At 39.3% G+C, this 13,434-nt stretch overlaps 1 protein-coding gene across 7 annotated transcripts in view; it reads right to left on the bottom strand.

Annotated features, from left to right (window-relative positions):
- Window positions 1–13,434, bottom strand: part of KIZ (kizuna centrosomal protein) — a 126,276-nt gene that overhangs the window by 70,564 nt on the left and 42,278 nt on the right. For all 7 annotated transcript variants that reach the window (XM_057701324.1, XM_057701325.1, XM_057701327.1 and 4 more), the window contains exons 5-6: window positions 8,164–8,809; window positions 7,449–7,764 (exon numbers count right to left, since the gene is read on the bottom strand). In XM_057701324.1, coding sequence (XP_057557307.1) covers window positions 7,449–7,764; window positions 8,164–8,809 — 962 coding nt within the window. The remainder of the gene's footprint in view (window positions 1–7,448; window positions 7,765–8,163; window positions 8,810–13,434) is intronic.

Here is a 13,434-nt window from a genome sequence, read left to right as displayed (position 1 = left end):
CAACAAAAAAGAAGACACAGTTATTAGAAATAAATAAAAGACCATCATTATTGATCCCATGGATATTAAAAGGATAATAAAGGACTAATAAGAACTCTATGCTCACAAATTTGATAACTTGGATGAAATGGACCAATTTCTTGAAGGATGCAATCTACCAAATCTCACACAAAGAGATGTAGGTAATATGAGTAAAACCATGTATGTTAAAGAAACTGAATCAATAATAATCTCTCAAAGCAAAGTACCAGGTCCAGATGGGTTCACAGGTGAATTTTACCAAACATTTAAAGAAGAAATTATACCAATTCTCTACACTCTCTTTCAGTGGATAGAAACAGAGGGAATTTCCTAACTCATTTTATAAGGCTAGCACCTCATACCTAAAACAAACAAAGACATTAGAAGAAAGGAAAATTACAGATCAGTATCTCTCATGAACATAGATGCAAAATCCTTAACAAAATATTAGCAAGCTGAATCCATCAATTATAAAAATTATAAACCATGACCAAACGAATTTTACCCCAGGTATAGAAGGCTGATTCAACATTTGAAAATCAATTAATGTGGGGCTTTCTCGGTGGCGCAGTGGTTAAGAATCCATCTGCCAATGCAGGGGACATAGGTTTGATCCCTGCTCCCGGAGATTCCACATGCTGCAGAGCAACTAAGCCCGTGTGCCACAACTATTGAGCCTGTGCCTTAGAGTCCATGAGCCACAACTATTGAGCCTGTGCTTTAGAGCCCGTGTGCCACAACTATTGAGCCCATGTGCCACAACTACTAAAGCCCATGCGCCTAGAGCCCATGCTCTGCAACAAGAGAAGCCATGGCAATGAGGAGCCCACACACCACAACGAAGAGTAGCTCCCACTCGCCGCAACTAGAGAAAGCCTGTGTGCAGCAACAAAGACACAACAAAGCCAATAAATAAATAAATAAATAAATTTATTTTAAAAAATCAATTAATGTAATCCTTCACAACAGGCTAAAGAAAACTCAGATGATCACATCATCAGGTACAGAAAAAGCATAAGAAAAAGTCAACATTCATTCATGATAAAAACTCTCAGACTTGGGATAGAGGGGAACTTCCTCAACTTGATAAAGAACATCTACAAAAAACCTTATGCTTAATGGGGAAGAACAAGATTCTTTCCCCACAAGATTAAGAACAAGGCAAAAATGTCCCTTCTCACCACTCCTACTCAGTACTGTACTAGAAATCCTAACTAATATAATAAGACAGGAAACGGAAACACAAGATGTAGATTAAAAAAGAAACAGAATTGTCTAATCAAAAATGACACGCTTGTCTATGTTGAAAATGCCAAAGAATCAACCAAAAAAACTTCAAAATCCTGGAGCTAATAAATGATTATAGCTATGTTGCAGGATATAAGGTTAATATACAAAAGTCAATTCCTTTCCTATACAGCAGCAATGAATAATTGGGATTTGAAATAAAAAACACAGTGTCATTTACCTTAGCACCAAAAAAAGAAGTACTTAAGAATAAGTCTAACAATATATGTACAAGAACTACAAGAAGAAAACTACAAAACTGATGAAAGAAATCAAAGATCTAAATAAATGGAGAGTTATTCCAAGTTCACGCATAGGAAAGTTTAACACTGTTAAGATGTTAGTGCTTCCCAACTTGATCTGTGGATTTAATATAATCTTAGTCAAAATCCCAGCAAGTTATTGTTTCAGGGGGGAACACTGACAAACTGATTCTAAAATTTACAGGGAAGGGCAAAAGACTCAGAGCAGCCAATGCAGCACTGAAGAAAAATGAGGTCAGAGGCCTGACACTACACAACCTCGAGATTTACCATAAAGCAACCATAAGCAGGACAGTGTGGTATTGGTGAAGAAACAGACAAATAGTTCATGGAACAGAATAGAGAGCCCAGAAACAGACCCACACAAATATAGTCAACTGCTCTTCTATGAAGGAGCAAAGACAATTCAATGGAGAAAAGATCATCTTTTCAACAGATAGTACTGGGACAAATAGATATCCATATGAAAAATAAATAAATCTAGACACTGACCTTATATCTTTCAAAAAATTAACTCAAAAGGTATCACAGATCTAAATGCAAAATGCAAAACTATAACATTTCTAGAAGATGACATAGGAGGAAATCTAGGTGACCTTAGATTTCATGACGATTTTTAGACACAATACCAAAAACACAATGAAAAAACAAAACTGATAAGTTGAACCTTATTAAAATAAAAAACTTCTGGGGCTTTTAAAAGGGTTGGTTGGTGTCTTGAGTAGCTCATCCCAGCAGTAGTGGTGGGACTTGCTGCTGGGGCCAGCCACCCCTAAAGTGGCTTAAAAAAAAAGAAATCAAACAAAACAAAAACAAAATCTTCTGTTCTGAAAAAGACACTGTCAAGAAAATGGAAAGACAAGCCACAGATTGGGAGAAGATATTTGAAAAACACATTATCTCTCTGATAAATGACTTGTATCTGACATATACAAAAAGCTCTTAAAACTCAACAATAAAAAAATTAACAACCCAATTAAAAAATAGGCAAAAGATCTGAACAGACATCTCACCAAAGATGATATATGAATGGTAAATAAGTACATGAAAAGATGCTCAACATCATAAGTTACCAGCGAACTGCAAATTAAAACGAGATAGCATAACATACCTATTAGGATGGCTAAAATAGAGAAAACCAACACCACCAAATGCTGACACGTATGTACAACAAGAACTCTCATTCATTGTTCATGAGAATAAAAATGGTAAAGCCACCTGAGGGTTTCTTACAAAGATAAATATAGTCTTTCCATACACTCCAGCAACTGTGCTCCTCAGTATTTACCCAAATGAGTTGAAACCCTATGTCCACACAAAAACCTCTACATAGATGTCTACAGCAGCTTTATTCATAATTGCCAAAATGTGGCAGCCACAAAGATGTTCTTCAGTAGGTGAATGGATGAACTGTGGTATATCCAGATAATGGAATGTTATTCAGCATAGAAAAGAAATGAGCTATCAAGCCACGAAGAGACAGAATGGAATCTAAAATGCATGCTGCTTAGTGAAAGAAGCATATCTGAAAAGGCCACATACTGCCTAACTCCAAGTATGTGACATTTTGGAAAAGGTAAAACAATGGAGACATTTAAAAAATCAGTGGTTACCAAAGGTTTGGGTGATGGGGAGGAGACAGATGAGTAGATGAAGCACAGGGAAGTTTTAGGCGGTGAAACTATTCTGGATGGTATTGCAAAGGTGCATATACGACATTATGCTTTGTGAACAAACAGCAAAACAAAAAATTCTCAATACATTGCTTCATTCATTGGAGAAAGAAAAGAGAAATAATGTCTGCATGAGAAACAGCTTGTTGGTTAATGCAGATGTGCACACCCACTTTTCTAGATCTCTACCTGTCTACCCCATTCCATCCCTGCTCACCTGCATGTGGCCCTGTGTGACAAAGCACCTGCTCAGATGGTAAGGGTACAGGGAAGGGAAAGCACAAGTTACCCTCGCTGCTGGGCTGCTCACTCTGGCCCCCTGTCATCACATGCTCCCACACTGGACCCTAAACACATCTGATTCAGCCTGTCATGTGTAGTGACTTCTATACATACAATCCTTGCAAAGTTATAATCCTTGATTCCAGCTCTTCAACTGCACTAATTTTCTACTGCTGCACAACAAATTACCACAAATTTAGCATGTAACACAAATTTATCTCACAGTTCCCAGGGGTCTGGGTCTGGGTCAGTGGGGTTCTCTGTGCAGAGTGTCATGAGGCTGAAATCACGGTGTTGGCTGGGATGCAGCCTCATCTAATACTCAGGGTCCTCTTCCAGGTTCACTGGTACCTGGCAGAGTTTAGTTCCTAACAACTGAAGGACTGAGGCCCTCAGCTCCCAGACACCGCACACCACTTCCTGCCACGTGGCCTCCACAAGACGGCAGATAAACAGGAGAATATCTCAGCTGCTTTGAATCTCTGAGCCCAGTCCTTTATAAAGCCTGATCCATTTACGTCAGGTCCACTCTGGGTAAGCCCTTTTGATTATCTGCAAAATTCCTCATCTCTGTCATATGACAGCCTAACACGGCAGGCAGCTCCATCACCCTCACTGTCCTGCCCACACTCAAGGCGAAAGGATCATACAGGTGTACCCCAGGGGCAGGGATCTCAGAGGCCACCTCAGAATTCTGGCTACCTTGTGGGTAAGTCATCCTGATGAAATTAATGACATCAGATTAATTCTCCTAAATCAAATGATTTACCATACTACCCTTCTCTCAAAATAGTCTTAACAGTTCTGCAAAACATAGAAATGAACTTTAAATATGTTAACTGGATACTCAAGGCTTTTCTCAACCACGTCCCAGGTGACATTCCAAACCTCCACTCTGACGATGACTCCTGGATAAGCCTTCAGCCGTACCCTCTGCCTGCCCCCTGCCCCCACCTCTTGTGTTCTCTGTACCTGCGTTCCCAGTCGCACTCTTCCTTCAGATCCAATCCACTCCTTTCCCTCCTCCTCCTTATTCAAACCCGCACATCCTTCAAGATGCTGCATCAACAACTGTACAAAAACCTTTCCTGACCCTTTGGACTCACACTGAGCTTATCATTATTTGAATTTGTTCTAAAGTACTGTGACTGTGGTGGGTTACAAAAAATGACCATAAACTTCTCATGCCCGGTACACGCTTTGAATGGGCTTTCCTTATCTACCTTTGACTCTGTGCTGGGCCCGATGAGTGTTTTTAGCCAATGGGACATTAGCACACAGGATGCAAGCAGACACTTACCAAGCATCTGTGCACTGGCCTTGCCCTCTTGCTGTCTTGGGAACCCTGCTACCTCTACCAGGTGACTGAGGCTGGACTAATCACCCAGATGAGGGACAAGTGGCCAAGTTATCCCTGTGGCCCCAACTGACATTGGGCCAAGCACCTGTCAAATGGCAAATAACGTCTGGTATTTTAAGTCATGGGGCTTTGTACCAACATTTGTAGTAAACTACTCACTCCTCAAGAAAATAAAAGATTCAAGGTCCTCCTTTTTTAACATTTCTTTTATGCAGCTTCATTCTAGTAAGCGTTCTTCTGAGAAGAGTTAATTACAGCTTGCAGTGGAGGGTCAGCCCATGTGCATGAATCTCAGCCTGGTGCTCAACATCTGGAGGTATCCATGGAAACAGGTCATGAAGCTTCTCAAAATCACTCAGCTTTTAAAGGCCGAAGCAACGCCAGTGTCCATCAACAGATGAGTGGATAAACAAAATGTGATTTATTCATATACTGGAATATGATTCAGCCATAAAAATAAATGAAGTTCTGAAACATGCTACAACATGGATGTACTGGGAACCAAAATATTCATGTGACTCGCTTTCTCACGAGACTTGTTTCAGTGTGTCCTGGAACCGAACCTGCAACACCTCCCAGGTGTGCCTGAAGTCATCACTGCTCTCACCAAGTGGAGGTTCCAGTTTCCTGTTCACATCCTTCTGTGTGTCTTCCTTTGTCCCACCTCTTCACCTTTGTTAATTAAAATCCATTCCAGTAACTTTTCTCCAGGCCCTCAACAGATCCTAAAGTATATTGAGAACCTCTCAGCTCGGAACCTCTGTAAATATGAAGCCACAGGCTCAGATTAACAATTAACCCTCTGAGCAACGGAGAAGAGCAAATGCTGGAGAGGAAAGAAGAGAATGCAGGGCCTCAAGAGCGGTGGGAGGTCAGCAAGTTAACTAGCACCATTTAAAACTACCCTGGATCTATGCTTGGGGAGGACTTTCACCACAGAAAATCAACCGACTCAAATTTGGTAACATGAACACAGAGAACCACCACAACTGACTGACCTTTCATTCTGGGGGCAGTCTATTAAGATAAACATTAAAAATTCCCCATGTGACCCTATTTTCCAACAATTTTTGGAAAACTATATCCCAAAATTTCAAGGAGCTTGGTTTCAGGGTCACGGTAAACAGTCATTCATATAGGAGAACAGGAGATAGAACATTCTTAATTCTATACACATACTCAACTCTTCTCATCTCAGAAAAAAGACTGAGTCCTGGGTAGTACACTAGTCCTCCAGTTAGCCTACCAAAATACTAACTTGTCCAATGAACTACAAAAACAAGCCTGCAAATACAATCCTAAAATAGAAACATTCTCTTTTTAGTAATACAGTTTCTAATGATGTAGTATGTAATACCCATATCTCCTTGAGAGGGAAGTTACTATTTCTAGAAAAATCCATTTGGCTTGCCTCTGTAGTAAAGCCAATTTCCCAAGGATAGGAACCACGTTGGTTCTTCCATCCACAGCACAAGTACTTTATACTTGGATGCTCTTAATAAGTATGTCTTGAACATCAGTTTGAGTCAATCAGACTATAAATTCAACTTTCACCATAAGCAGGTAATGAGTGCTAAGAGGCAATCTATTAAAAGGTACAATGGTACTTTAAACAGAACATGCACTCCTGCACACAAGAACACTCACTTGGCTTTTCACTGTTGCTGGGACTGTTGGAAAGGGTGAGAGATGGCAACAGAGAAACAATGTTCTGGGGGTGGGGTGGGGTGGGGTCTCAGGGGGAGGCTGTGTGGAAGGGTGAGGCTGTGTGGAGGGTCTGCCCCCATGGCCTGTATGTCCTGGCCTTGGTGTCCTCATTTTAAAAGGTAAGCTCTACCTCGGGTTGTTTACTTAGATTCCTTGTATCCCTAAGAGATTTGATGCTATTCGTGCTACTTTTATTGCAGAACTGATTCTCAACAGTTCCCATGTTTTCTACAATTCCCCTATCTCCAATCAACAGTAAAAAAATCACACATGAGCTTTTATGACTTGGATATTATAAGTGCTCAAAATATGTAACACTGATGTTCCCATTTAACCTGAAAGACTCCAATGTCCTCACTTGTACATTCAGAGAAGGAAAGCTGCCTTAGATAAACAATTAGAAAAACTCACTGAGGTATATTTAATCGTATGACAAAAATGACACTCTGGCAAGGGCTAGAAGGATTAAGCAAGTTAATCAGATACAAAGTTCTTAGTCTCGAAAGCTGAATTTCTAGTAAGTTTAAGTGTTTGTCACCTGTGTTTCTACAACTCCAAAATGACTGATTTTCTAAAAGGATGGCAGGTAGGGGGTGGGGGGAGTGACTTATGAGTTAACCAGGGAGTCTTTAGATATAATTGTAAACTGTCAATCACCATGATTTCAATCATATTTAGGCTTTTAAAGCTATTTCATAAAAAAAAAAATTAGTCCTTATCTAAAAGACTATTTATGAGACTTAAGGAACTTATACATTCATGGCTGAGTGTTCAATAATAGACTCCCAGTGGAATGGTCTCAGAAAATGTCTATAATTAAAAACAGAACAGTGAAAAAAAAACTGACTGGCTTACTCTCTTGTTGGCGAGTTAGTGGAGGACTCCTTTTCTGAATCGGCAGAGCTTACGGTTTGCAAAATACAATTTTGTTTTTCAGTAGATGGGGCATCTCTTTCTTGCTTGGAGTGGATTAAATTTAAGGCCTCTATTCCATCTTCTTCCTCCATAGTGTCATCTGGATGTGGCTGTGGTTCTGGACTCCTTAAAATCAGATCATCTTCACTTACAGAAACTGTGAGGTCACTGCTGCTGCTCAAACTCTCCTCCTCCTGCTCTTCCCGCATTTTTCTGAAGGGCTCCTGTGACTCTGGGTCCCCACAGGGAAGATGCTCTGTAACAGGGGACATGAACAGACTACTGATCACCGACTTCAGGGAGCAGCGAGAGGTAAGATGTCCTACCTCTCAGAGCAGAGCTACTCATCTGTTACCAACATGTAGAAACAATCCACAGCTAACTATAGTATTTAAAAACCCATTAACAATGTTTTACAATTATCACAGTAGCTTTAAAACTCAGAGAATTTGCTTGCAAAAATATTTCCATGTACATATTTAAGAACTCAAAGGAATGGAATTTATTGGCAAAGTCACTACTTTGTTTCTTGACACAATTTTGTATTCTTTTATACAATTAGACAGTATTTTGTATTCTTACCTAAGACCATCACCACCCAGAAAAACTATAATAACAACAAAAATCAGCAAACCATCTCAGCCTCTCACCCCACCTGAGGAAGCTTCCCAGGCAGGATGCTTCTCTTGAGAACACTCATTTTCAGATGCACAGTATTCTGAGCCTGACAGAGGACAGACTGGCGGTCTGGCTCTTTCTTCCTCAACTTCAATATGCTCCCGCGTCAGTATTTCTCCTTCTGATCCCTCTGATCTGCTGGAACTGTCACACTTTAAATCAGTGGTTCTGTTCTCTGGACTTAATCTCTCCCGTGACGGGGAATGGAGTTCGGCAGACTTTTTGCCTTCAGATAAATTACTCTTGCCCTGACGTGCGTTGCTTCCTATCTCCGAGCAATGAGTTTGTTCCTCCTCAGACAATGAGCTGGCTGTGACTGGTGTTTTCTCACCCATCTGAAGAGATGACTTTTCATCTATCCTGTCAGACTTATTTAAGCACTGTGTGTCACTATGCGTTTGTACTACATAGCTGTCTGTCACATTACTGCTCCGGGCTGTCTGTCGGTGTAAATGTGGGTCAGGAATTGAAAAGTTCTTTGTGGGCTGGGGAGATTTCTGCTCTGTACTGAGATCTCCAATGCTCGAGACAGCTGACATTTGGCGGCCCATAAAGATTGTTGCTGGTTGATACAATCCTCTTGACACGGCTGTCCCTGAGTTAATTTCTGCCAGCATTACAACCTGCAGCACCAAAAGATGTGAAAGTTAAACATGTTGTGTATGAAGAATGAGGTTCTTTAGGTTGTTTTCAGAAATGAAATGAGGTAAGGAAGCATGACCAATGAAATTAACACCTACCATGTTCTATAAAACTCATGGCTTCCTACAAAATGAATGACCAAAAAACAGTGCAGTCCATATAACTTAACTGTAATAACAATATTGGTCTGCAAAGCAAATATGGTCAGAAAGCTATGGAATCTATACTTTTCAAAAAAAGATACATACATTGCATTGTACAACTATGTGATACTTAATGTCACTGAACTGTACACTTAAACATGGTTAAAATGGTCAATTTTCTATTATGTATATTTTACCACAATTAAAAAAGTAAACTTTGAGGTCTAACCACTTTCCACAGAGAAGCTTAGATTTGATGAAGCTAGGGAGGTACTTGAACAAAAAAAGGGGGGGCATATAAAGAACTATTGGGGTTTTCAAAACTCTATTTCTAGTAGTGTGTGTAATATTTTAAAAATTTCCAATAATCACATATTCAAGATTGCATTAAAATACACCGCATATGTGCAAAATAATCTAGTTTCCTGTCAAACTGCAAATAATAGCAGTTTTTCCTGAACAACTTCAAGTAATTCAAAGACATTTAAAGTAATTTAAATTCATTGGCATGTCTATGGGGAGAATGAGTATTGTCTTATCCTAAAAGAGAGAGGGGAGCAGGCCAGGGTGGGGTGAAAAAGAGAAACAGAAGCAGCTGGTTCAGGGCTTGATCAAGGGCATACGACGGGAAGCAGAATTGGAAGTAACAGTCAGGAAGCCTTGAAGAAATTAAATGCTTTTCTTCCAAAGGGACCAAAGCATCTCCACATACATAACAGCATTTAGTCCACAGAGCACTATAGACTTGATGGGGAGATGCACCTGCAACCCTCCTATGCAGATGGAAAAACTGAGGCCAAAATTTTCAGAGAGAAAATGTCAGTCACATAGCTGAAACAGAACCTAGGTCTTGCTTCTCTTTAAACATACCATCTCTTCGGTTTCTAAAGATAAACAACTTTGAAGCTAAAAACAAATGAAAAAGGATGTCAGAGAAATGGCGGAATAAGGACCTCTCGAAATTCTCTGCTCTGTAAAAGAAACAATAACAGCGGAAAACATCTTTAAAATAACTTTTCAGGATGCTGGAAATTAACCAAAGGCTTGAAGCAGTCTGAGGGACATTTATTTGAGAAAAGTAACTGAATCTTGGTAAGAACAGCAGGACTTCATAGTGTTTTAACTTGCCCTATTCCCATTTCCCCCACCTCTGGCCTGTAGTGACCTTGAAAATCAGTAGCCTGTAATCACAGCCTGTAAACCAGCAGCCTTATTGACACTGAAAGCAGCAGAAAAGAACTGGAACTCCTTCAAAGCCTCATTCCCAAAAAACTGACATTATTTGACCTGTCTAGTAGCTCCCTGGAAGACCACCCTCACAAGACTGTCTTTATTTGACCTGACTTAGAGTTGACACAGTGCAAACAGCCTTTCCCCTGGGGGTTATTTGTCAAAAATAATCTGAGGCAATTGTTTAACATCAAGGCTGCCTACGGCAGTGGATAACATTTGGGCAAACAATAGGCTAAGTAAAATAACTTAAAAGGAAAAGCTGGTGAATGAGCTGTCCACAGGGAGCTTGGAAAAGCTCCAACATATTCCTGGAAATCTAGGCTGTGGACATGCTCAAGAAAAGTCCTGAGAAGGGCCTAAGCTCTCACCTCAGGCTTATCTTTCAATGTAAGCTTGGCACAAACACTGACATGAATGCTAACGTGGAGTTGTAAACTTCCTGGATGAGTGCCAAAGCCCCTTAGCAAAGACTGTGAGACTTACAGGTTTCAGGCATTTAAAGAAAGCTCTCACTAATCATTAGCTGGTCACAAAGCTAACTGAACAGAAACTTCAGTGACCACACATGACAAAGAATACAGACTTTACACAACACAGAAAGTCACTAAACAAACAAATAAAAACAATAAACTCTAGGAAAGGGTTAATCTGATGTTCATTTTATTATTTAAAATGTCCAAATGTTAACAAAAAATTATGAGATATTAAGAGAAATGAGAAGATATGATCCATACACAAGAGGGAAAAAAGCAGTCAACAGAAACTATCCCTGCAATCCTGAGGAAAAAGAACAAAGCAGGAGACATAACCCTCCCAGATTTCAGACAATACTACAAAGCTACAGTAATTAAAACGTCATGGTATTGTCACAAAAACAGACATATGGATCAATATAACAGAATACAGAGCCTAGAAATAAACCCACACACCTACAGTCAATTAATCTTCAACAAAGGAGGCAAGAATATACAATGGGAAAACGCAAGTGGTATTGGAAAAGTTGGACAGCTGCATGTAAATCATTGAAGTTAGAACACACTCTCACACCATACACAAAAATAAACTCAAAATGGCTTAAAGACTGAAACATAAGACATAACACCATAAAATTCCTAGAAAAGAACATAGACAAAACGTTCTCTGACATAAATGGTACTGATGTTTTCTTAGGTCAGTCTCCCAAGGCAATAGAAATAAAAACAAAAATAAACAAATGGGACCTAATCAAACTAACAAGCTTTTGCACAGCAAAGGAAACCATAAACAAAATGAAAAGACAACCTATGGAATGGGAGAAAATATTTGCAAACGATGTGACTGACAAGGGCTTAATTTCCAAAATATACAAACAGCTCATACAACTCAACAACCACAAAAACAAACCAATCAAAAACTGGGCAGAAGACCTAAACAGACATTTCTCCAAAGAAGAAATACAGATGGCCAAAAGGCATATGAAAAGATGCTCAATATTGCTAATTATTAAAGAAATGCAAATCAAAACTACAATGAAGTACCACCTCACACCAGTCAGAATGACCATCATTAAAAAGTCTACAAATAAAAAATGCTGGAAAGGGTGTGGAGAAAAGGGAACCCTTCTACACTGTTGGTGGGAATGTAAGTTGGTGTAGCCACTATGGAAAACAGTATGGAGGTTACTCAGAAAATTAAAAATAGAATTACCATATGATTCAGCAATCCCACTCCTGGGCATATATTTGAATTATAAAACTAGAATTCAAAAAGTTACAGGCACCCCTATGTTCACAGCAGCACTGTTCACAATAGCCAACACATGAAAACCATCTAAATGTCCACTGACAGATGAATGGGTAAAGAAGATGTGATACATATATACAGTAGAATACTACTCAGCCATAAATAACAATGAAATAATGCCATTTGCAGCAACATGGATGGACTTAGAGATTATCATACTAAGTGAAGTATGTCAGACAAAGACAAATATATAGTATTACTTATATGTGAAATCTAAAATATGAAACAAATGAAACTATCTATGAAACAGGAACAGACTCACAGATATAGAGAACAGACTTGTGGTTGCAAAGGGGGAGGGAGGGTGGGGGATGGAGTGGGAGTTTGGAATTAGCAGATGCAAACTAGTATATACAGAATGGATAAAACAACAAGGACCTATTTATAGCACAAGGAACTATATTCAATACCCTGTGATAAACCATAATGGAAAAGAATTAAAAAAAGAATGTATATGTGTATAAGTGAATCACTTTGCTGTACAGCAGAAATTAACACAACAGTGTAAATCAACTACACTTCAATTAAAAAAAAAAATTTTTCTTTTAAATCAAATAAACTATCCCTGAGGAAGCCCAAATGTTGGACTTACTAGACAAAGGCTTTACGTTAGCTATTTTAAACATGTTCAAAGAACTAAAGGAAATCATGTCTAAAGAACTAAGGGAGGGACTTCCCTGGTGGTACAGTGGTTAATCAGCCTGCCAATGGAGGGGACACAGGTTTAAGCCCTGGCCTGGGAAGATCCCACGTGCCATGGAGCAACTAAGCCTGTGAACCACAACTTCTGAGCCTGCTATGCTGCAACTACTGAAGCCCATGTGTCTAGAGCCTGTGTTCCACAACAAGAGAAGTCACCACAATGAGGAGCCCACGCACTGCAACAAAGAGTAGCCCTTGCTTGCCACAACTAGAGAAAGCCCACACCCAGCAATAAAAGACCCAACACAGCCAATAAATTAATTAATTAAAAAAAAACAACTATGGGAAAATATGAGAAAGAAGTCCAAATAGAGATGATCAATAAAGAGACAGAAATTACTTATAAAATACAACCAAAGAGAAATTCTGCAGTTGAAAAGTACAATCACCAGAACGAAAAATTCACTAGAGGGGCTCCACAGCAGATATGAAAGCAGGCAAAAGAATCAACATACTTGAATATAGGTCAACTGAGATTATCCAGATTGAGGAAAAGAAAAAATAATGAAGAAAAATGAACAGAATCTCAGAGGCCTATGGGATACCACTAAGCATACCAACATTTACATAATTAAAGTCACAGAAGGAGAAGAAAAAGACAGACACTATAATTTTGAAGAAATAATAGTGAAATCTCCCCAAATATGATGAAAAATATTACTTCACACATCCAAGAAGCTCAACAAAGTCCAAGTGTAATAAATCCAAAGAGATCCTCACCTAGACATGTCATAATCAAACTACTG

This window comes from Hippopotamus amphibius, chromosome 12, assembly GCF_030028045.1.
Source record: "Hippopotamus amphibius kiboko isolate mHipAmp2 chromosome 12, mHipAmp2.hap2, whole genome shotgun sequence".
Classification (NCBI taxonomy): domain Eukaryota; kingdom Metazoa; phylum Chordata; class Mammalia; order Artiodactyla; family Hippopotamidae; genus Hippopotamus; species Hippopotamus amphibius.
The sequence above is the reverse complement of the archived record's forward strand: the minus strand, read 5'-3'. Positions and strand labels throughout refer to the sequence as shown.